Source organism: Oryx dammah, unplaced genomic scaffold (genome assembly GCF_014754425.2).
Source record: "Oryx dammah isolate SB20612 unplaced genomic scaffold, SCBI_Odam_1.1 HiC_scaffold_3, whole genome shotgun sequence".
NCBI lineage: Eukaryota > Metazoa > Chordata > Mammalia > Artiodactyla > Bovidae > Oryx > Oryx dammah.
In genome coordinates this window covers 88,166,698-88,192,025 of record NW_024070187.1, presented here as the reverse complement: position 1 = coordinate 88,192,025, position 25,328 = coordinate 88,166,698, and the positions used below count along the sequence as shown (strand labels likewise).

Genomic DNA, 25,328 nt, shown 5'->3' with positions numbered 1-25,328 from the left:
TCTGAGCCACTATCTTATTCTTCTTTTTAAACTTTCATTCTTCTCTCATGGTTGTAATCCCATCCTTATCTCTCTAATAAGATCAAAATGACTTTTTCAAAGTCCTTTCTAGTTGTACTAGTTGCTTATTTTCTTTAGTCAGCTTTTCTGTTTACCAAGTTGGTCATTTGTCCTTTATCATCTTTGTTAAGTGCCTGTGTAGTCATTTTTCATGGGTTATCTCCTCTAGGGCATCCTGGTCTCTTATAGCATGTTTGTGGTGGCCTCATCATGGGCTCTGTTAGAAGTCTGGCCCCAGAGCAGGCCTGGAATCCAGGACTACACTCTTCACAGATCCACTTCTAGATTTGCTTCTGCTAAGGCACAGATCCAGACTCTCATAATTCTACAAGCCATGCTGCAGGAGCCCCAAGCTATATGGCAGGAGGTACTGCTGTTCTAAGCTCAGCCAAGAGAGAAGAAAACAGGCGGCACCTGTCCCAGACCCTTTTTCACTAAAGCTGTGCAGATGTGGTCCTGTGCTATGTATACAACTTGTGTGGACATAAAGATGTCAGTTCTTTTTTTGAGTTTCCACCCTCTGCTACCTGTGGACTGACTTCACAGCTTCAGAATGTTATGAATTTTATTTGTTCCTCATTGCTTTTTTTCTTTTAGGGGAATACCTTTATTCTATTCTATAGAGACTTCTCTTTCTTGTTTTCTAGAATAACTATGTTTATTAATTTAAAAAATCTTTTGCCATATTGTCAAATAATAGGAAAAAAAACATTTTTTCCCCCACTATGCACTTAAGAGAAGAGAAAGGCTGGTTCAGTTCCAGTTGGTCAACATTCCAGTTCAGATGTATCCTGAATATTGAGACTTGGTTTCTCCATTGAAAATGTCAAAAACAACTAGTTTTATATTATATTCAATTCTTGGAAAAGCTATGGCTGGATGTACCCAATGATTTGGAAGGATGGGCATGACAGAAGTACCAGTGGGGAGGAAAGATCTTCTAAATGTTGTCACATATTATTTTACAGTATTACAAATCCTATTCATTAATATCACCATTGCTCTCATGAGAAAAAAAATTAAGTTTTTCGAAACTGTCAAGCTTACAGAGGACAATGCTTTTGCAAAATTATCTTTGCTTGAAATCAAACTATAACCTAGTTCAGATGGCTAGTACAAGTTCACCACAACTCACTCCAGTGCCTTTTGTACCCACCACCAGTCTTTACTCTCCTATCTTCCTTTCCACTAACAACAGCAGACCAGTGGGCACTCAGATCCATTTCCATCAAGACCAATAGAAAGATCTATCTTTATAACCAAGTAAAGACCTCCCCACTCCATCCACCTGTCTGATCTAAGGGTTACGTCACTTTGGAAAGACTGTGATGATGAATACAATGAATGATCTCACTCTTCACTTGAGACCCCACCCCCCACAAATAGAGAGTGGCACAACCTTAACATATAATCATCATGTAACAACAGTTGAGACAGATAGTAACAAGAAGATTGCTCTGTCACACCTGTCAACAAACTGAATGGTGTTATTTCTAATCTGGTCTCCCATAAAGTATAACAACAGTGTTAGTAAATGATGTTTGGGCCAAACCTTACAGAATTCACTACCATAGATGGGTCAGTGTACAAGCCAAAGTGAGGAAAGAATGGGCACCTTGTAAGAATGAAAAAAAAAAAAAAAGCTCTCTGTTCTCTTAGGGATTTAATGGGTGGGTCTGTTACCTTGCCTACAAGCTTTGTTTTGGGAGAATAACTAGCTGATTATAACATCCTCTATGATGCAAGTACCAAACAAAATTAAGGACGACACATTCACATTCATTTGGAAATACTAAACACATTCAGAGCATGGAACTCTGAAGAGGCTTGATATAAAAGCAGGTAAATCAAGAGAATAATTTTTTGAGGTTAAAAAAAAACTTATTAAAAACAAACAAATAAAACTACATAATGCTTCCCTGGTGGGTTAGAGGATAAAGCGTCTGCCCACAATGCAGGAGACCCGGGTTCGATCCCTGGGTAGGGAAGATCCCCTGGAGAAGGAAATGGCAACCCACTCCAATACTCTTGCCTGGAAAATCCCATGGACTGAGGAGCCTGATAGGCTATAGTCCATGGGGTCACAAAGAGTTGGACACGACTGAGCGACTTCACTTCACCCCCAAAAAATCCAACACTTGTTTTCAAAAATGGACAAAATCCACACAAATGGATTAGAGAAAGCTTCAAAATTTCTTGATGGCATTTTATCCTACCATAAACTCCCTTCCCATGTAGCCCAGCAGGAGTGTGGTGAGATGCTAGGCTGACATTCAGGAGAGTAAGGGAAGCTCACAAGAGCCCCTGGTCCTCAGGGAACTCGAATGTACTGTGTGGAAGATGACTTCTAAACCTGAGATGCACAGTAATAAGAATACACCAGATATACATGAAGTGCCTAGTTAAAATTATAAAAGAAAACTGTGACAGTCTTTCTTGCCTAATATTAGTAAACCCAGCATATGTCCGACAAACAGCCACTTCCTCTGGGAGGCTTTCTGTGACTACACCAATCTTGGTACCAACCAAGTCCCCCTCCACAGATGTACCCACAGCTCCTGCACTTTCTCACACAGTTGACAATTTTGCCATTACATTTGCATGTTACATGTTTGTTTAAAGTAGATTATAAGCTCCATGAGGGAGACACTAACCAGCATGTGACAGACACAGCATCTGGCACTAACGTGTATAACTCAATACATATGTCAAGCAAATGAAAGGAGAAAGGATGAATGTAGCTAGACTAGCTTCAGGCATCAGTCCTTGGAAAGTGGCATGCTAATTAAATGAGGAGAAAGGGAAAAGGAATCCCAAAGGAAAACAGGAAAGTCACCAAGGCTTTTGTTCTGTGTACTTTAACTTGGTGAAAAGGAGTTAGATTCTTGTTGAAAACTTAATTTGAGAAAGTTAAGTGAGTAAGTTCAGTAAGCGCCTATTAGACCTCTTGAAGTAACAGATAAATCCTCAGAATTCTGACCAATAAACTCAGAGTATTTTGTGAGATATTTCTTCTTGGTAGTGAGGCAGAAAGAACTTCCAAAAAGAAAGAGAACATTATTGGAGTAGTTTCTTTCATTTGGGTCTTCTAATTGGCTTGGCTGACACTGAAGGGCTATGAATATTCTTTTGACATGAGGAAGTTCTTTTCTGCCTCACTACCAAGAAGAAAGAAACATCTCACAAAATACTCTGCGTTTATTAGTCAGAATTCTAAGGATTTATCTGTTACTTTAAGATGTCTAGTAGACACCCTGAATATTCATTGGAAGGACTGATACTGATGCTGAAGCTCCAATACTTTGGCCACCTGATGTGAAGAGCCAACTCATTGGGAAAGACCCTGATGCTGGGAAAGATTGAAGGCAACAGAAGAGGATGGCAGAAGATGAGATGGTTAGATAGCATCACCAACTCAATGGACATGAATCTGAGCAAACTGGGAGATAGTGAAGGATGGGGAAGCCTGATGTGCTGCAGTCCACAGGGTTGCAAAGTGTTGGACACGACTTAGTGACTGACATCAACAAGCTTTAGTGATGTTATGTTACTGTAAGTGACCTTATTCCTATGTAACTAAAATGTCTTTATAAGTTGCTTCAAACTTTTTTTAAAAGTCAAGGTATAATTAAATTTCTTTAAATAAATGTCATTGTTAATCCCCTTTTGACAATTTTAGCAATTCAATTTATTTTATGTATATCCCTAGTTATTTTTTTTAGGGTAAAAAACAAGTATGACTTAAAGGACCACATATAAATAAACCAAGAGTGTCTCAATTTTACCTGTGTAGCTACTATTATTATGTGGCTATAATCTCCAGCTGATTCTAGGAAAGCAATGGCATAATTAGTGAGGCACTGTTTTTCATCTCTTTGGTCAGGGGAGGGGAAGAGAGCCTTTCCCTTACATAATTATTCTAGGATTAGTGGTGTACCAACCAGTTCCTATCTAGAATTTACAGGTCAAAATCCCTAATGAAAACATTTAAGGAATATATAAGAATAAACCATAGGTTAAAAAATTTGATATGGGTTCTAAATTATTTCCTTGACCATGAAATCACACAAAAAATATAACAGGAGTTAAAACTTTTCCAGTTGGAGAACATATTTTGCTAAAAACAAATATGAGTCTATGACTAAAAGACACAGAGATGAAGGGATAATTTTTGCCCCTTTCAACAGATTACTGATTCCTAAAGAATGTCAGCATCACTCTGTGAGAGTGTGCTCTTAAGCATCACCACGCATTATGAAAGGGACACATATGGCAGGCTGTCTTGTAAGAGCTGAACTGGAATGAAGATGTAACAAATATTCACACAAGGAAAATGCCAAGTTTTCTGCTATTTGAATATACAAATGTAAAATGTTATTAACTGGCAGAGAGTTATAGAATTGTAGATATAACTCTGCAAGCTTTGAAAATTTAAATCCATGCTTGTTTTTTGTCTTGCTTAAATATGCCTCTTGAGTTCCGTTAAAAAATGCTATGAATAAAATGTGGAATGTACCCAACATAGCTATAAATTCTTGAGAAACACTTATGCATGCATGATGCCTGCTCCTTCAGTTATTATAACACTTGCAGTTAACATAAAGCAAATAAACACAGAAAATGAAAGCACATCTTGCTTTACAAAATTATGACAACAATAGCCAAAAGCAGAATGAAGAATCAAGATCAGGGGTTTTAGAAGAATCAACATCAGGGGCTTTGAAGAATCAAGATCCAGATGGGGTTCCCAGTCCTGGTTCAGGCATTCCATCATATGATCATGGGCAAATCAGTTCACTTTAAACCTCAACTTTTTGCATCTATAAGGATATTAAACTTACTGACTTCATAAGGGTGTTATGAAATTTAAAAGTGATGATTTTTAGAAATGCTCAATAAATATCAATCTGTATTATAACAGATAAATATTATGAATGCCAATATTTAAATAAAATGATGAAAATTCTATACTGAAACACTCCACTTAAAGGTTACTTTAACGTCTGTTTGAAAGTGTACAAACCTAGAGACTATTATACAGAATGGAGTAAGTCAGAAAGAGAAATATAAATATCATATACTGACACATATATATGCAGTCAAGAGAGTACTAATGAATTTATTTGCAAGGCAGCAATGGAGACACAGACAGAGAGAACAGATTTATGGACATGGAGGGAGCAGGGGAGGGCAAGGGTGGGATGTACGGAGAGAGTAACATGGACATTTACACCACATATAAAATAGATAGCCAGTGGGAATTTGCTGTATAAGTCAGGGAACTCAAACAGGGGCTCTGTAACAATCTAGAGGGGTGGGATGGGGAAGCAGATGGGAGGGAGTTTTGGGAGGGAGGGGACATGGATGTACCTATGGGTGATTCTTGTTGATGTTGGACAGAAAACAACAAAATTCTGTAAAGCAATTATCCTTCAATTAAAAAATAAAGTGGCCAAAAAAGTCTGTTTGAAAAACATCACTATATTTTAAAAGATAATGTCCATGATACTCAGACATATGAGGAAGTACTAATTATCTAACCATATAGAAAAAAATCTTAATGTCCCTATACATGCTTTTTCAGAAATATCAAGGACTAGCTTCTGCTGGAGATGAGTCAGATAAATTGGAAACTGAATAGGTTTCTCTAAGGTTTAAACAATTTATACAGGGGCAAAAAATGAATGTGCCTCTATTTGTTACAAAACTTACTTCAGTTAAAATCTGGATTTGTCCTTGACTGACTACAGAAGAACAAGGTATTAATGGCATCTGGATAGCTCTAGGGCCTTGAGACAAAAGGACAGAACATCAGTGGCAAGGAATGTTCAAGACAGAATGGCAAAGGGAGAAATCAGGCTCTCCAATGAAAGCAAGTAGAGGTTTTCCCTTCCTACTACCTCTTTCCCTCAGACTCTCATCCTACTCCTTCTTGGTCCTACTTGAGAATTAGATGACTTTTTCATACAATGAGGAGGCAACAAAACAAAGACTACTACACTGGCTTGATCTGGAGTCCCCATCTAGGCTGTAATTCTGATAATATTCCATAGACTTGAATCAACTTATTTATAATGACTGATTGTTCTGTCTTCTGTGTGGTAATAGAATGCTGTTTGCTTCATTTGAAATGCTGGTACAGACAGACTGTAGTTCTGGGAACTTTAACTCAGGATATTACTGAGAATACAATTCTCAGCGATTGGGTAGAAATACTTTCAAATTCCATCTTTTTTTTTTAAATTTTAATTGGATGCTAATTAGTTTACAATATTGTAGTGGTTTTTGCCATACATTGACATGAATCAGCCATGGGTGTACATGTGTTCTCCATCCTAAACCCCTCTCCCATCTCCCTCCCCATCCCATTCCATCTTCTTTTGGCAGTTATACTTTTTAAATAAAATTCTTTGCTGAGCATTTCAGTTTTACTAATGTAATCATGTTACATTTCATGTGGCCTAACATCAAAAGGGTTCATCGCTTAATGACCAAGAACTGAGTTTATCAGGATGCAGGAGTTGGAAAGGGTTTTAAATAAAGCAATTTCACGTGAAAAAACAAACAAGCAAAACAAAACACTAGATTCTTTTTTTCTGAATATTTGATGACCGATTTAAAAGCAAAAACTGCCCTCAATTTCAGCATCCCTGCATCTTTCAGTTTCCCATTGGTTTTCATAAGCTTTATGAAGATATAATTTATATCTCATATGATTTATCCATTTAATTCACTTGTCTTTTCATTTCTTCTTCTTTCAAGAAGAGTCATTTAATTAACATGTTTGGTACTTTGCAGGGGACAGGCCATTTCAGCTTTACACCACTCCATGCTCTTTTTTTTTAATTTTTAAAGTTTATTTATTTTAATTGGAGGATAATTACTTTACAATATTGTGATGGCTTTTGCCATACATCAACATGAATTGGCCATAGGTATACATAGGGTACCCCCAATCCTGAACCCTTCTCCCATCTCCTTCCCTACCCTATCCCTCTAGGTTGTCCCAGAACACTGGCTTTGGATGCCCTGCTTCATTCATTGATCTTGCACTGGTCATCTATCTTACATATAGTAATACATATATTTCAGTGCTATTCTCTCAAATCACCCTCTCGTTCTCCCACTGAGTTCAAAAGTCTGTTCTTTACACCTGTGTCTCCTTTGCTGCCCTGCATATAGAATTGTTGGTTCCATCTTTCTAAATTCCATAAATATTTGTTAATATACTCTATTTCTCTCTTTTTGACTTACCTCACTCTATATAATAGGCCCTAAGTTCATCCACCTCTTTAGAACTAACTCAAATGTGTTCCTTTTTATAGTTGATTAATATTCCATTGTGTATATGTATCTCAACTTCCTTATCCATTCACCTGCCAGTGGATATCTAGGTTGCTTCCAATAGTCTTAACTATTGTAAACAGTGCTGCAATGAACAGTGCACTCCGATGCTCTTTTATATAAAAAGGTTATCAGCCCCAGAAGACAACATGGACTTCAGGCAGAATCTTGCCACAGATGGGGAATGGATCACCTTAATGTTTTTTATTTTATTTTATAATTGTGAAATCAGTACATCTTGAAGAATTTATTTGGAGAATTCAGAGAAAGATAAAGGATCAATATCTATGTATTACTTATTAGCCATTAGCATGAGGTAACAACTCTTCTCAAGTTGAAGTTTTTCATATGTGTGTGGTGTGGGGTTGAATTTAGATTTCTGTATAGAAATCTATATAGACATTAGATCATGTCTATAAATAATATAATTAGTTTTCAAAATATAACTGGTAATAAGAATTCCTTCTTATAGCTATACCATCATTTATTAAATATTCCTGAATTGTTGGATGTTTCAGTTCAGTTCAGTTCAGTTCAGTCGCTCAGTCGTGTCCGACTTTTTGCAACCCCATGAATTGCAGCACGCCAGGCCTCCCTGTCGATCACCAACTCCCGGAGTTCACTCAGATTCACGTCCATCGAGTCAGTGATGCCATCCAGCCATCTCATCCTCAGTCGTCCCCTTCTTCTCCTGCCCCCAATCCCTCCCAGCATCAGAGTCTTTTCCAATGAGTCAACTCTTCACATGAGGTGGCCAAAGTACTGCAGTTTCAGCTTTAGCATCATTCCTTCCAAAGAAATTCCAGGGCTGATCTCCTTCAGAATGGACTGGTTGGATCTCCTTGCAGTCCAAGGGACTCTCAAGAGTCTTCTCCAACACCACAGTTCAAAAGCATCAATTCTTCGGCGCTCAGCCTTCTTCACAGTCCAACTCTCACATCCATACATGACCACTGGAAAAACCATAGCCTTGACTAGACAGACCTTAGTTGGCAAAGTAATGTCTCTGCTTTTGAATACGCTATCTAGGTTGGTCATAACTTTCCTTCCAAGGAGTAAGTGTCTTTTAATTTCATGGCTGCAGTCACCATCTGCAGTGATTTTGGAGCCCCAAAAAATAAAGTCTGACACTGTTTCCCCATCTATTTCCCATGAAGTGATAGGACCGGATGTCATGATCTTCATTTTCTGAATGTTGAGCTTTAAGCCAACTTTTTCACTCTCCTTTTTCACTTTCATCAAGAGGCTTTTGAGTTCCTCTTCACTTTCTGCCATAAGAGTGGTGTCATCTGCATATCTGAGGTTATTGATATTTCTCCCGGCAACAATTCCAGCTTGTGTTTCTTCCAGTCCAGCGTTTCTCATGATATAATCTTCATATAAGTTAAATAAGCAGGGTGATATTTAGGCAGCTTCAAACTTTTTGCTGTCATCAATAAATCTGTGATGGATGTCCTTGAATATTTCTCTGAAAACCTCCTTACAATTTTCTTTAAACTCCTGGATGTAGTATTTTGAGACCTTATCTGTTCACAAGCTTATATCTGCAACAAGTTTTAAAGTCTAATTATTTGTATTTGGAGAAATGTACTCAAGTTTACTATCTCATCTAGTGCCCACTATGATTATTAATGCCATCTTGTAAGTTCTTTTTGAGACATTCAAGTACTCCTTTGCAGAGTTTCCAGTAAAAAAAATCAGAAAATGTATCATAAAGTAGAGGAGGGGGGAAGTCCTTCAAGCACTTTTTTTTTCAATTCAAGAAGAAGTAAATTTGGGGTGATATCTTAGTGACCTAAAAGAATGTATGATACTCAGTATATAAGGAGGGCTTCTCATTCATTCTGACATGATGTATCACATTATTTTTAGGTCCTAACTATCTTGTCAAAGATGTATACTATATGTCCTTTGTTTTGCATGTGTATGTATGTATTTCAAAGACAAGGTATATTCCTACTTATCTTTAAAATAAGTGTAACTATGAATTATGAAATACATACAACAGAAACATGATTGAAATGTACCTGCCCTTTTTTTGCAATGCAATATGCAATCCCTGATGTTACTATCTTGATTTAAAGCACACACATTAGTAATATACTAAGAGAAGACTGTCTGCAACCTGCACACTCAGGGAAGAACTATGACATTTATATCTGTTCCACCACAGTCATAAAGCCCACACTCATACATAGTACTCATTAATCTTCAAGTTTTGTAACAAAAGTAAATCATTCTAAAATAAGCAATTATTAATTAATCAAATCAGAAATAAATTTGGGAGGAAATGCACTTAGGTGAAAGTTGAGGAGACAGGGCTGGAAACACTTCTCTGACTATATAAATGGGTGAGAAGAAAGGAATTACACAGAAAGCTGCCTGAGATGTGTGGCTGCACAGTGACTCCTTCCTCCCCATCGCTCTCCTTTAGAACCAAAGCCACACCTCAAACAGGTAGCTAGGTGCACAGTCAGGTTCTCCATAGCCTCCTCTTCAATCACCACCTCTGTACAGATTATTACACAAGTGTCGATATGGGATACTTCATCCCTGAATTAAAAAAAAATTTTTTTTGGTTTCTTGTATTTTAATTAGATATGTGGTGTTACTGCAAAGCCACAACTAATGCTGACTATAGATCTATTGACATCATTTCACTTTCTGCCAGTGAACATACATTTGGGATAAACATTCAGCAGTACCGCAAATCTGAATATACCACAGGAATGATGACTTCACCAAAGAAGGGCTCATACTTCTACCCACAATAGAGAGCAAAGAGATAGCATTTTCTCGTTCTTTCATTGAAGACAGTCATCATTTCTCAGATGTTTCTCGGCCTCCTCCCTATCTTACCTTTGAATTCTGCAGGTGTAAGCTCTGAGTCAGTGGTGCTGATGCAATGCCATATTAAGGCTCTGTGAAGTGGAACAGCCCCAAACAAGGTTTGAAGAAGAATCAGAGTCTGAATGGATCCTGAAGAGATCATCTGCCCCGATGAAAGCTCTCTTCAAGTTTTAGGGGAAAAACCCTTAAACCAAAGATAAGCACCTGACTTTTAAAGAAGGAAATGTATTCATTTAACAGTGAGTTTTCTAGTTCCCAATGTAAGGTTCTTCACGAGGTACAAGAAATACAAAGATAAATAAGACATGGTCCCGGCTACTGGAGATCACAAGATGGTATGAATAACATCAGTACTGTCCCACTTGTAATTCATACTGTTTTTTACTCGTCACACATCTCATCTAGGTCCTCTGTATTTCCATTCTCCTTCTGCTCTTATTATTTTGTTACACTTCAAAATTTTCAATGTGATGCTTGAAAGAGACTTTTCTACTTTAAATAAAGGCACCCACTCTCATCCTATGTTAGTATCATGTATTTAAATTTTACATAATATTAAGGCATCTTTTATGCCTTATATGAGTGTTGTTAGGCAGCTTTTTTTTTCAACAACTATAAACAATGACTTGATACAGCCTTATAGAAAGTTAGGCCTACTAAACAATTAATAAACCAGAAAGAGATAAGTCCATTGAAGGCATGGTTTTAAAAATTGCCTTATACCTCCTCTGTAGTCCAGAGTCAGCTTACTGGAGTCAGTTGTTGAAGTAAGTCATAATATTCAAGGCCATATTCAAAATGGCACAGAAGCTGTAGAGTAGATTTTAAATTATCTACTGATACACAAGGAAAATATCATGGTTTTAGGCACCATTCTTTATTAAACATGGATTAGATACCCTAGAATCTATTGTCTTTTAATGCAGAGGCGATAATTTGCTAAGAGAGGAATTTGCTGTTGGTTGGTTGTTGTTTAGTCACTAAGTTGTGTCTGACTATTTGCAACCCCATGGACTGTAGCCAGTCAGATTCCTCTATCCATGTGATTTCCCAGGTAGAATACTGGAATGGGTTGCCATTTCCTATTCCAGGGGATCTTCCCAACCCAGGGATAGAATCCGTGTCTCCTGCACTGGCATTGATAAGTGGATTATTTACCACTGAGCTACCAGGGAAGCCCAACAGAGAGATAAAGGACTTTTAATAGTTACTCCCATGGTTATGAATGTCATGACCATGTCTGCCTTAATCAGACCCTCTAGAGTTGAATGGACACCATAGGAGTAGAATTATAAATAGAAAAAATATACTGGATGAACAGAAAAATAACCTAAATGGATAGGAAAAACTACAGAGTATATTTAAAGCATGTAGAACTTTCACTTCAGATCCTAGTTTAAAAAAAAAAAAAGAATGAATTTAAGTCAATAGATTATTCAAGCAAAAATTAAGCAGATCAGGCTCAGAAAACAGATAATCAGACCATAAAGTACTGAGAAAATCATTTGTTCCTATTTTTACAAAGCATTTAACCAATAAATAAGCATGAGAAATTTAGGTACTGAAAGGCTTTCTCTGATGAAAAAAATTATTTGACAATAAAATAGGCTGTGAGAATTAAGACTGGAAAAAGCAGGTCAACTGGGAAACTTAACCAAACTATATAATGGAAATCAAATGCATTGAATGATAAAGAATAATTATGACATATTTACTGTGAACATACCAGAAACACAAGTATGAACAGAAAATATAAGCTGTGAGAAACATTTATTAATGGTTTTTAAGTATATATGTGGAAAGATTCAACATTTATGAATTTAAGATAATCATTCTGTTTTTAGAGTATAATTTTGTCTCTACTATATGGGTGTGATGTAACTATGCAATCCACACAACTTTGCTATAAAAAAGTTGTTTGATAACACTTGTGTAAAGCATAAAATATGCCTTAATATTATTAATATGTAAAATTTAAATACATCAGGCTAACACGGGATGATATGGAACGTCTTTATCTAAAAAACTCCTCTTAAACATCACATTGTGAATTTTGAAGTGTAACAAAATAATAAAAGAGGAAGAAAATGGAATTGATTATATAAATACTTGTTTTGTCTAAACAAACTCATGTCTAGTACCACTGATGCTAATGACTTCCAAACCTGTCAGTCCAGATTAGAGTTCTCTTCCTAACCCCAAATCCTCATCTCTCAGGCCTCTGTGGATTTCTCCACCTCAATATACTGTGAGTGTTTCGAACTCAGCAAGTTCAAATGAGATTCATCGTCACCTCTCACCCTCTCACTTCTCCACACGAATCTTGCTTCCTTTCCGCATGCCCTCCCTTGTTAACAGGAACACCATACGCCCAGGATCCAAAGCCAGAAAGACTAGTTTACTTTTTCTTTCTCTGTCTGATTTTCAACTATTATATTAGTTTAGAACCGCATCAATGCTACTCCCAACTGCATCCCTGCTACCAGAGTAACCCTTCAAAAATTTAAATATCATCCTGTTATTCCAATGCTTACACCTATTTAAAGTGTACCCTTTCTCCAACCCTTCACCGCTGGTAACAGTAAGTTTGTTCTTTAAGTGTGTGAGTCTATTTTGTAAATAAGTGCATTTATATCTTCTTTTTTTTTGATTCTGCATTTAAGTGATATCATGAAATATTTGTCTTTCTCCATCTGAATCAGGGAGTTTAGAATTGACATGCACACACTACTATATTTAAAATGGAAAATTCACAAGGACCTACTGTATAGCACAGGGGACTCTGTTCAATATTATTTAACAATCTAAACAGGGAAAGAATGCAGGAGGCACAGGTCTGATCGCTTGGTGGGGAAGATCCCCTGCAGGAGGAAACGGCAACCTACTTCAATACTCTTGCCTCGAGAATCCCAGGGACAGAGGAGCCTGGCAGGCTGCAGTCCATGGGGTCACAAAGAATCAGACACAACTGAGTGATTAACAACACACACTATATGTTAAGTAGATAATCAGCCAGGACTTACTGTTTAGCACAAGGAACTCTACTCAATACTCTGTAATAACCTATATGGAAAAAGAATCTGACTACATACATGCATATGTATAAAGGAATCACTTTGCTGTGCACCTGAAACTATGACAATATTGTTAATCACCTATACTACAACAGAAAATAAAAAGTTAAAAAGAAATAATAAAGGAAGTTCTTCAGGTTAGGAGAAAATGACATGAGAAATGAGAAATACATGCATATTTATGAAATATTTTTCTCATTAAAATTTATTTTAAATATAATTGACTATTTAGCAAATATAACAGCAATGTATCATGGGGTTTACTACTATACAAGAGTAAAATGTACAACAGTAGCACAGAAGATGGAAGGGGAAAATGTAAGCATGTTTTTGTAAGTTTCTTACATTAAAAGTGAAGTGGTATGTTACAAAAAATAAATAAAGTTTAATCCATAACTGACATGATAAAATCCAAATCTCTTCATTTATCTTGCTGTCTGGCTCTTTCGGAATGCTGTTTCATCTTTCACCACTAACAAAGAAGCATCATTTTGAAAGAGTTAACATTTTAATATACAAGAAATCAGTCAAGAAATCAGTCCTGAATATTCATTGGAAGGACTGATGCTGAAGCTGAAACTCCAATACTTTTGGTCACCTGATGCGAAGAACTGACTCATTTGAAAAGACCCTGATGCTGGGAAAGATTGAAGGCAGGAGGAGACAGGGATGACAGAGGATAAGATGGTCGGATGGCATCACCGATTTGATGGACATGGGTTTGAGTAAGCTACGGGAGTTGTGACGGACAGGGAGGCCTGATGTGCTCTAGTCCATGGGGTCGCAAAGAGCTGGACACGACTGAGCGACTGAGCTGAACTGAACATTTTTTGATATATGCACAGTGTTTTACTGGAGTAGAAAATAGCATCCCATTCAAGAATTCGTGCTTGCAAGGTTCAATGGGCAGAGGAGCCAAGTGGGCTACAATCCTTGGTGTCACAAAGAACCAGCCAAGACAGAAACCAAGCACATGCACACACACACACACACACAGTATTTTAGTTTTAAGCTTCCAGAAGGTCCCTTCCCTTTGATTCTTCCCAGGGAATTTCTCTTCACTCTGTGGGATGGGACCCCACTCAATCATTTCGCCTTCAGAGTCAGTGAAACATAGCTGTCACTCCTCCTCAGTGACACATCCTCTGTCTCTCTGTCTGTCTCTCTTTCTTTGTTTTTCCCTATCTTTGTCTCTGTGTCTCTGTCCCTCTTGGTCTTTGTCTCTCTATCTCTCTACTGTCTGTCTGTTTCTCTCTTTGATAGATAACCAGACATAAACATATCTACCCACAAATACTTCTAATACTGTATCAGCAAACTGTATTATACTAATTTGTACATCTTTCTCCTCTGCTAGGCTCTGAATTTCCTAAGAGCTGAATCTATAATTTATGTATCTTTGTTTTCTACCACCTGATGGAGGGCAAAATTAATATCTGTTGAAAGAAAGAATGAGCCTGAGGAAATATGTACAGATTTACTTCTGTACAGCACTACAGCACTTTTTACAACCACAGTAAATTGGAAATAACATACATATCCATCAACAGAAAATGGATACTCAGTCAACTGAGTATTATACAACTAGTGCTGCATGTATTTATATGGGCAAATCTCCAAAGCATGATGTTAACCAGAACAAAGCAAGTTGCAGAAACGTACAGCATGTAGAAATTGAACACACAACAACATTTAGATATGAAAACTTGACTGATGCTTGCAACATTGTTCTTTTGCTATATTTAAAAAGAAGACTTAAAATATTTCATGATATAAAATGTTTAAAGACATCCCATAAAAACATAACGAAGTAATAATTCCAACCAGGGATTGAACCCAGGCCCTTGGCAATGAGAGCATGGAGTTCTAACCACTGGACCACCAGGAAATTCCCAAGGTCTGTGCTTTTTACACTACTCTATACCACTGAAAATAACTTAAAAAAAATTGAGATAAATGACAAATTTAGGAAAGCAGAAAGTAATTCTAAATGGAGAAACAGAGGCCAAAGGGAACAAGATAAAGAATCAGAAATAGGATACAAGAACAGTAGCTTCAGTGAGACCATGAAATGGGTGAGCATCCATTCAGGAAGCACCCAGGACTGTGAGTGAGCAAGCTCCACTCCCAAGTTGCATGAACTTCAGATGGTCGAGTAGAGTATTTCCATGCCTCACCCCTTGGAACTTCCTGCCATCCTGAAATTTACTAACCTGGCTTCAAGGAGGAGGAAACCTACCAGACGGAAAGCTCTGAGCCTAGGATGTTGCGTAATGGGAGTGTGTCTAAAACTTGATAATACAATGGGAGAAGCAGTGGAAAGAAGTTAGTTGGTCAGCTTGCATTTTATGACAAGTAAGTATGAATATTCCAAATTACTGAACTGCCCATTTATCCTGCTTTATATTACAGTGTCCATCATTAAAAGTGTTGCAATAGAGACGCTTCAGTTACGACTGTGAAGGTTCATTCATCATGCTGGCGGAGAGAGCTTAGTGGACAAAACACCAGCTTTCACCGGCTATGACACTCTGCAGCCAGAAGTTAATATGCTAGTGGCATTGACTCAGCAGCTCATCTTCTGAATGAAGCTAATTCCACAGAGTTTACTCAGATGGGTGGAGGGTCCTTTGGATGATGTCTGGGAAAAACATCGCCTATCTTGTCTGGATAATCAAGATTCCTACAACTTTTACAAACTAAAGACATCCCCCAGCTTCCTGTAAGCATGAGATGTGGGCGAGCCAAAGGCTTTATCCATATTCTTAAAATTGGTTCCTTAATCTGGCTACTTTCCCCTATTTTATCATTATCGTATACAAAGCCAATTTAGCCTTCCCGTAAACTACTTCTTTTCATTCAACTAATACTCTATTTTTATTTTTAAAATTTGTTTTATATTGGAGTATAGTTGATTTACAATGTTGTGTTAGTTTCAGGTGTACAGCAAGGTGATTCAGTTATGCATATACATATATCTATTCTTTTTCAGATTCTTTTTCCATATAGGTTATTACAGAGTATTGAGTAGAGTTCCTTGTGCTTTACAGTAAGTCCTGGTTGATTATCTATTTTACACAGAGTGTGTGTGCTTGGTAACTCAGTTGTGTCTAATTCTTTGTGACCCTGTGGACTGCAGCCTGCCAGGCTCCTCTGTCCATGGGATTCTCGAGGCAAGAATACTGGAGTGGGTTGCCATTTGCTCCTCCAGAGGATCTTCCTGATCCAGGGGTCAAACCTGCATCTCCTATGTCTCCTGCATTGCAGGCAATTTCTTTACCCACTGAGCCATGTTAATCCCAACCTTCTAATTTATCCCTCCCCCTTATCTTTCTCCTTTCTTACTATATTTTAGATGTCTATAATAGTCTCTTTATTTTTTTCATCCTGCTCTAAGTATTGATCTTACTAATTTTTTAATCTTTAAAATCAATCCATTCAATCCACCTAGTGACATGAACTGCTTTTTTATAAACATCTTTCACTTTTATGGCTTTATCAATTTACAATGACAAAGTAGGAAGTTTAGTAGTCATAAAATAATGTTATCTCTAAGCAAATCAACCAATATCTTACACTAAAAATTTCATCCTTATAAAAGTATTCTTACATATTTATCATATAAGTTTATATCAATTTGAAGAAATCCTTGCTCCAACTGTAATCTCAAGATGAATTACAGTACACATTTACTGAGTACCATTATGGGTCAGATGCTGTTCTAAGCACTTGGCTAGAAAAAGAGCCAACAACAACAAAATCCAGCCCTATCCCTGCTCTAGTCTAGTGAAGGTGACTGACAACCACACAAGTGCTGTAAGCACAGTACCGGAATATACCCTAGAAAAAGATTCATGCTTTCTGTGAACTCAGCAGTAGCTATAGAGACTTGAACTTCTTATTTCTAAATACAGTTTGACAATCTTGATTTTCAGATTTGAGCTTCTGTGTGTTAGTCACTCAATCATGTCCCGACTCTTTGAGACCCCATGGATTGTAGCCCACAAGGCTCCTCTGTCCATGGAATTCTCCAGGCAAGAATACTGGAGTGGGTTCAGTTCAGTTCAGTTGCTCACTCGTGTCCGACTCTTTGCGACCCCATGAATCTCAGCACACCAGGCCTCCCTGTCCATCACCAACTCCCGGAGTTCACTCAGACTCACGTCCATTGAGTCAGTGATGCCATCCAGCCATCTCATCCTCAGTCGTCCCCTTCTTCTCCTGCCCCCAATCCCTCCCAGCATCAGAGTCTTTTCCAATGAGTCAACTCTTCACATGAGGTGGCCAAAGTACTGCAGTTTCAGCTTTAGCATCATTCCTTCCAAAGAAATTCCAGGGCTGATCTCCTTCAGAATGGACTGGTTGGATCTCCTTGCAGTCCAAGGGACTCTCAGGAGTCTTCTCCAACACCGCAGTTCAAAAGCATCAATTCTTCGACATTTAGCCTTCTTCACAGTCCAACTCTCACATCCATACATGACTACTGGAAAAACCATAGCCTTGACTAGACAGACCTTAGTCGGCAAAGTAATGTCTCTGCTTTTGAATACGCTATCTAGGTTGGTCATAACTTTTCTTCCAAGGAGTCTTTTAATTTCATGGCTGCAATCACCATCTGCAGTGATTTTGGAGCCCCCCAAAATAAAGTCTGACACTGTTTCCACTGTTTCTATTTCCCATGGAGTGATGGGACCAGATGCCATGATCTTCATTTTCTGAATGTTGAGCTTTAAGCCAACTTTTTCACTCTCCTCTTTCACTTTCATCAAAGGCTTTGAGTCCCTCTTCACTTTCTGCCATAAGGGTGGTGTCATCTGCATATCTGAGGTTATTTATATTTCTCCCGGCAATCTTGATTCCAGCTTGTGTTTCTTCCAGTCCAGCGTTTCTCATGATGTACTCTGCATAGAAGTTAAATAAGCAGGGTGACAATATACAGCCTTGACGTACTCCTTTTCCTATTTGAAACCAGTCTGTTGTTCCATGTCCAGTTCTAACTGTTGCTTCCTGACTTGCATACAGATTTCTCAAGAGGCAGGTTAGGTGGTCTGTATTCCCATCTCTTTCAGAATTTTCCACAGTTTATTGTGATCCACACAGTCAAAGGCTTTGGCATAGTCAATAAAGCAGAAATAGATGTTTTTCTGGAACTCTCTTGCTTTTTCCATGATCCAGCAGATGTTGGCAATTTGATCTCTGGTTCCTCTGCCTTTTCTAAAACCAGCTTGAACATCAGGAAGTTCACGGTTCACGTATTGCTGAAGCCTGTCTTGGAGAATTTTGAGCATTACTTTACTAGTGTGTGAGATGAGTGCAATTGTGCGGTAGTTTGAGCATTCTTTGGCACTGCCTTTCTTTGGGATTGGAATGAAAACTACCTTTTCCAGTCCTGTGGCCACTGCTGAGTTTTCCAAATTTGCTGGCATACTGAGTGCTTCACTTTCACAGCATCATCTTTCAAGATTTGAAACAGCTCAACTGGAATTCCATCACCTCCACTAGTTTTGTTCGTAGTGATGCTTTCTAAGGCCCACTTGACTTCACATTCCAAGATACCTGGTTCTAGATGAGTGATCACACCATCGTGATTATCCGGGTTGTGAAGATCCTTTTTGTACAATTCTTCTGTGTATTCTTGCCACCTCTTCTTAATATCTTCTGCTTCTGTTAGGTCCATACCATTTCTGTCCTTTATCGAGCCCATCTTTGCATGAAATGTTCCCTTGGTATCTCTGATTTTCTTGAAGAGATCTCTAGTCTTTTCCATTCTGTTGTTTTCCTCTATTTCTTTGCATTGATCGCTTAAGAAGGCTTTCTTATCTCTTCTTGCTATAGCCATTCCCTTTTCCAGGGAATCTTCCCAATCCAGGGATTGAACCTTTGTCTCATTATGTCTCCTGCATTGGCAGGTGGGTTCTTTACCACTAGGGCTAATTGGGAAGCAGTCTGACGATCTGATTTTCAAATCTGAGCTTCTAAATTAGTTCAGTTCTTGATTTTTGAAAGTAGATATTTAAAATGTAAGGGATGCATAGTTAAACCTATGGGAATTTGAGAAACTGGAGGGGTGAGGTTAATATAAGCTAATTTTATTCATGTCCCAGGATCTTCACAAAATGATTTCCTTTTTTACCTTTTTCTTATTCAAGCCCATTCTGAGATTTCATCCTTACATTCTGTACTGTCATTTCTCAAACATTATTAAACTTTCTGATACATTACACCCTGCTCCTCCTTCTACTGTTCCTGACTTTTAGATGCAACTGCTTCCATATATGCTGACATCTTCGTTATGATAATGATCTAGCCCTCCCTGTTCCAGCAACTCTGCTATTAGATCACTATCTCCTTCTTTAATACCCATTGCTAATTGTATTTGTTTATTCCCCACACATGATGATGTGGTCATTTTAGAAATATTTCTTTCTTATCATCTGGTTATATGGAATTTCTTTTTTACATTAATTTATACTTTACCATCATTTATCAATATCTACATATTTTACCCTTAAATTCTCCAGGTGTTTATTAAGGGAGTGGAAATGTAGCAATCTTTAGTTATTTCTTATAATTCTCAATTTTCTTCCCTGAAATTTCACATTAACCAAATATTTATTTCCTGGGGATGACAGGAGGGCTTTGTATAGGTCAGTCTTCCAGCTTTCAGGACACTTTAGTATCTATTACTAGTTGGAGGCATTAGAACTAGAATACAAGGCAGGAATAAGACATGATTGCATTGCTTTCATTCAAAATGTCTTCTCCCTCAGGATAAGGATGGAGTGTATTCAACTAGCTGTTTGCAGTAGCTGCACACCTGACTGGCGCCCTCTGGTGGTAAGAGGCTATCCTGAGCAGGATGGCTGCTGCTTATGGAGTCTGCATAGAGGCCTAGCTAGGGGCCTGAGTACCTCCTGGCTTGGTGGTTCAGAGGGTGAAGAATTAGCCTGCAATGCAAGAGACCTGGATTAGATCCCTGGGTGGGGAAGATCCTCTGGATAAAGGAATGGCTACCCACTCCAGTATTCTTGCCTAGAGAATTCCACGGACAGAGGAGCCTGACAGGCTACTGTTCAAGCAGTTGAAAAGAGTCGGACATGATCGATGGACTAACACTTTCATTTGTTCATTTTATATAGGCTTGGCTCCTCCTTTAACCCTTCTCTTATTTTCCTTTGTCTTTTTCCTGTCTTATTTTTAACCCCTTGTATTCAGTGCTGATTTGTTGTTTTTGTTCAGTCACTCAGTCATGTCTGACTCTTTGCGACCCCATGGACTGCAGCACACCAGGATTCCCTGTCCTTCACCATCTTCCGGAGCTTGCTCAAACTCATGTCCATTGAGTTGGTGATGCCATCCAACCATCTCGTCCTCTGTCGTCCCCTTCTCCTGCCCTCAATCTTTCCCAGCATCAGGGTCTTTTCAAATGAGTCAGCTGTTCCCATCAGGTGGCCAAAGTACTGTAGCTTCAGCTTCAGCATCATTCCTTCCAATGAACATTCAGGATTGATTTCCTTTAGGATTGACTGGTTTGATCTCCTTGCAGTCCAAGGGACTCTCAAGAGTCTTCTCCAACAGCACAGTTTGAAAGCATCAATTCTTAAGTGCTCAGCCTTCTTTATAGTCCAACTCTCACATCCATACATGACTACTGGAAAAAACATAGCTTTGACTAGATGGACTTTTGTTGGCAAAGTAATGTCTCTGGTTTTTAATATGTCTAGCTTTGTCATAGCTTTTCTTTCAAGAAGCAAGCATATTTTAATTTCATGGCTGCAGACACCATCTGCAGTGATTTTGGAGCCCCCAAAATAAATTCTCTCATTGTTTCCATCGCTTTCCCATCTATTTGCCATGAACTGATGGGACGGGATGCCATGATCTTCATTTTCTGAATGTTGAGTTTTAAACTAACTTTTTCATTCTCTTCTTTCTCCTTCATCAAAAAGCTTTTTAGTTCACTCTGCCATAAGGGTGATGTCATCACATATCTGAGGTTATTAATATATCTCCCAGCAATCTTGATTCCAGCTTGTGCTTTATCCAGCTCAGCACTTCACATGGTGTACTCTATACAGAAGTTAAACAAGCAGGGTGACAACATACAGCCTTGATGTACTCCTTACCCAGTTTGGAACCAGTCAGTTGTTCCACGTCTGGTTCTATCTGTTGCTTCTCGACCTGAATACAGGTTTCTTGGGAGATAGGCAAGGTGGTCTGGTATTCCCATCTCTTGAAGAATTTTCCAGTTTGTTGTGATTCACACAGTCAAATGCTTTAGCATAGTAAATGAAGCAGAAGTTGTTTTTCTGGAACTCTCTTGCTTTTTCTATGATCTAATGGATGTTGGCAATTTTATCTCTTGTTCCTTTGCCTTTTACAAAGTGCTGATTTAAGCCTTTACAAAGGAGCATATGGTGAGTCCATAGCAGGAACTCAAGAATGTATACTTATGACATAAGCTTTGATTTAGTCACAAAGAATGTCAGCGGTTCTGAAAAGAGGATTTTGATCACACATTTGTCATTTTTTATCAAAAAAAAAAAAACATGAACTGAATGAACACTGAGGGATGTTACTCCACTAGAAGAAAATATGCATTTAATGTCATAATTGATAAATGGGAAATGAGGTCAATGGTGAAATAGTCTTTACAAGTTGGCAATACGGGAGCCAACAGCACCTGTTAAAGATAATGTAAATTTCATTCTGTTTAAAGTTAGAGATAAACCAGGAAGATCACTCTAATTCTCTCTGTTCACCAAATCCTGAGACTGGTGTGTGAATCCTAGTATTTCTAAAAAGGAGTCAGTATTTGTCTCTGCTAATATATCAGCTGCTGCACAGCTTTTTACTTAATGTTGACCTATGGTATAAAAACTTTTATTGCCTCTTTAAACATCTGATGTCTTACTTATGTCAACTCAGTTCAAAAATTTGCATTTGATATCTCTTGAATATAGTTTTTCAGAAAAACCAGAAATGTGACTAGCTTTACCAGTTTACTGGTGACTTCATGAAAATGTAATATTTCTATTTTTACTCTACAAAGAGGCAAATTACTCCACCTGGAATCATCACATATATATTCTGAGTTCCAGAGAAGGGTTTATATTATTTAAATGTGAGTTAAACTTGATTGAAACTAATTTAAACTATTATCATTCTCTTCATCAAACTCAATTTTTTCTGGAACTTTTACCCTCCCTTTGTAGTTTGAAAATATTCAATAATTTAACTGTAAAGTCTAGAAATTATCAGTAACATCTAATTGATAAACAAAGTGAAAAATGCCACCATTCAAGCCTTGGATAAAACAAGAAGAGTCACAGTCATCTGTAATGCAGAAATACTATGTGGCAAGAGTAAAGTTAGAAGTGAAGGGTAGAATTCTTTGTATGTTTGAATATAAAACAAATTAAGGGAAAATTGAGATTCATTAAATAGAAGTGCAATAACTATTCTCTCTGTTTCTACTCTTACTATTCTAGAATCAATCCTGCTTGACACAATATAGGTAATATTTTAAAAACATAAGCCAAATCATATCAACCTTTTGCTCACAGCCATCTTTGGCTTATATGAAAGTCCCTGGAGTGTTTACAAGATCCTACATGAGCTAGCCCTGACTACCTTTTCAACAGCATTTCCTACCAGTCTCCTCTTAACTTATTCATGTTTGGAATCAATTACACCAGTCAAAGTAATTGTCAAAGTACACGTTCATTCTTGTGCTTAATCTGTCATTCCAAAGACTGTTTTGGTTTCCCATAATGAAGTAACAAATGCTAACACAGGCATAATGGACCAGTATCATGACTACCAAAAGACAGAATGGAAGTTAGCTGTACATATACCTAATTCTTCCAAGAAGCTATTCTTATAGACATGTCAGCAACCAGGGAAGGAATTAGTCTGCTGATGTGACATTGCAACAAATAACAGCACTAAAGACTTACCTGCAGCAACTATGATAACATCTGCCAACAGAGTATGGATCTTCAGTTGCTCTTTGGGGGTATATCTGTGAGCTATTGTCACAGTTGCATCACCTGGAATGCAGAATAACTTCTATTAGTAATTACTGAGTTTTTTTTTTTTTAATGAGGCTTCAATTCTAGAAGAGTTCCAGTAACATCCTAAGAATAGTAAAATTGCTTTGAAATTATCAAAACTAGATATGGAAATCTAGTGACTCAAAATATTGCACCCTTCAGTTGACCAGTAGAAAGTCAAATGAGACCAAATGAAGGTATGTGCTGTTCATCATAGGAGATTTGCAAGTAGAGTCCAAGAAACCAAGGATTTGAAAGTTTTATATTGACAGGTCAATACATAGATGCAGGGCATACTCACTGGCTTGATAACAAGATATATAAATATTAAAAGCAACAAAGTAAGTGCAGTGAAAATGGGACAGTGTGCTGTGGAAACACAGGGGAGAGACTGATTTGCCTCACTTCGTGGCAAATGAAAGGGGGAAAAGTGGAAGCAATGACAGGTTTTATTTTCTTGGGCTTCAAAATCACTGTGGATGGTGATTGCAGACATGAAATTAAAAGAGGCTTGCTCCTTGGAAGGAAAGTTATGACCAACCTAGAGAGTGTATTAAAAAGCAGAGACATCATCTTGTCTACAAAGGTCCATATGGTCAAAGCTATGGTTTTTCCAGTAGTCACGTATGGATTTGAGAGTTGGACCATAAAGAAGGCTGAAGAATTGAGGCTTTCAAATTGTGGTCCTGGAGAAGATTCTTGAGAGTCCCTTGGATAGCAAGGAGATCAAACTAGTCAATCGTAAGGGAATTCAACCCTGAACACTCATTGGAAGGATTGATGCTGAAGCTGAAGCTCCTGTACTTTGGCCACCTGATACAAAGAGCTGACTCACTGGAAAAGATCCTGATGCTGGGAAAGACTGAAGGCAAAAGGAGAAGGAGGTAGCAGAGGATGAGATAATTAGATAGCATCACTGACTCAGTGTACATGAACTTGAGCAAACTCCAGGAAAGACTAAAGGACAGGGAAGCCTGGTGTGTTGCAGTCCATGAAGTCACAAAGAGTCAGAAACAACAACAGCTGAGGAGATGTCAAAGAAGGCTTCCTAAAGGAGTCAATACACATTTTTAGCTCATGAAGTATGAACAAGAGTATACTAATCAGGGAAAGAATAAAAGGGCATTACAAGTCAAAAGGATAGCAGGAAAAAGTGGATCAACTTTGAAATTATATGTTCAGGAAATGATAACATGGTCTAGGATATAATAGGAAATACTCCATGCTTTAATAAAGTGATGTAGGAATAAGAGGAGTTGGCAGTATGGGGGATACCAGAGCTTAATGTGTGAGCCAAGGAAAGGGAATGAGAGAAAGGCAGTGATGAGAGCAGTTAAAGGAAAGACTTCAAGAACATGGATGTGTTAAACAGGATCTTCTATCTGCTCCTCCCAGATAACATGCAAAATCACACAGTTAATGACAACAACAAAAACTGCATAATCCCTCTTTTTAGCAAAACTAGCAGACATATTTTTCACAGACTCCAAAAATATGTAACAGTACCAGGTGCAGCAGAGTTCGTATATATCACACAGGGAGAAAGGCAGAAAGAAGTTCAAACAATAACAACATGGCCAGTAGTGACAGATCCCTGAAAAATGATTACAAAAATATACTTCCTGAAGGTGAAGGAGGTCATAGCAAATTGCAAAATCTCTCTCTCCTATTGCATGTAGGAATAAAGGCAGAAAAAGCCCTCTTGCACCTCGCATAGTTCACAGTGAGTGGTAACACAAAGACTTGGAGGAGCCGTTTAAGAAGGAAATGGTTTGATTCTATGAAGGTGATGAAGAAAAAAACCTGAAGGCCGCCCAGAATGTCTTCCCCAAACCCTAGCAGAAGTATCTTGCAAACATCAGATTCAAGAAAATCCAATTCACTTCATGATAAGTAATCTAAAAAAGGTCTTTAAACAGTATCCATAATACTATATAGGGGCTTC

At 37.9% G+C, this 25,328-nt stretch overlaps 1 protein-coding gene across 4 annotated transcripts in view; it reads right to left on the bottom strand.

Annotated features, from left to right (window-relative positions):
• MTHFD2L (methylenetetrahydrofolate dehydrogenase (NADP+ dependent) 2 like) overlaps positions 1 to 25,328 on the bottom strand; it is a 148,297-nt gene that overhangs the window by 54,520 nt on the left and 68,449 nt on the right. For all 4 annotated transcript variants that reach the window (XM_040237068.1, XM_040237065.1, XM_040237066.1 and 1 more), the window contains one exon: positions 23,288 to 23,380. In XM_040237068.1, the coding sequence (XP_040093002.1) occupies positions 23,288 to 23,380 (93 nt within the window). The remainder of the gene's footprint in view (positions 1 to 23,287; positions 23,381 to 25,328) is intronic.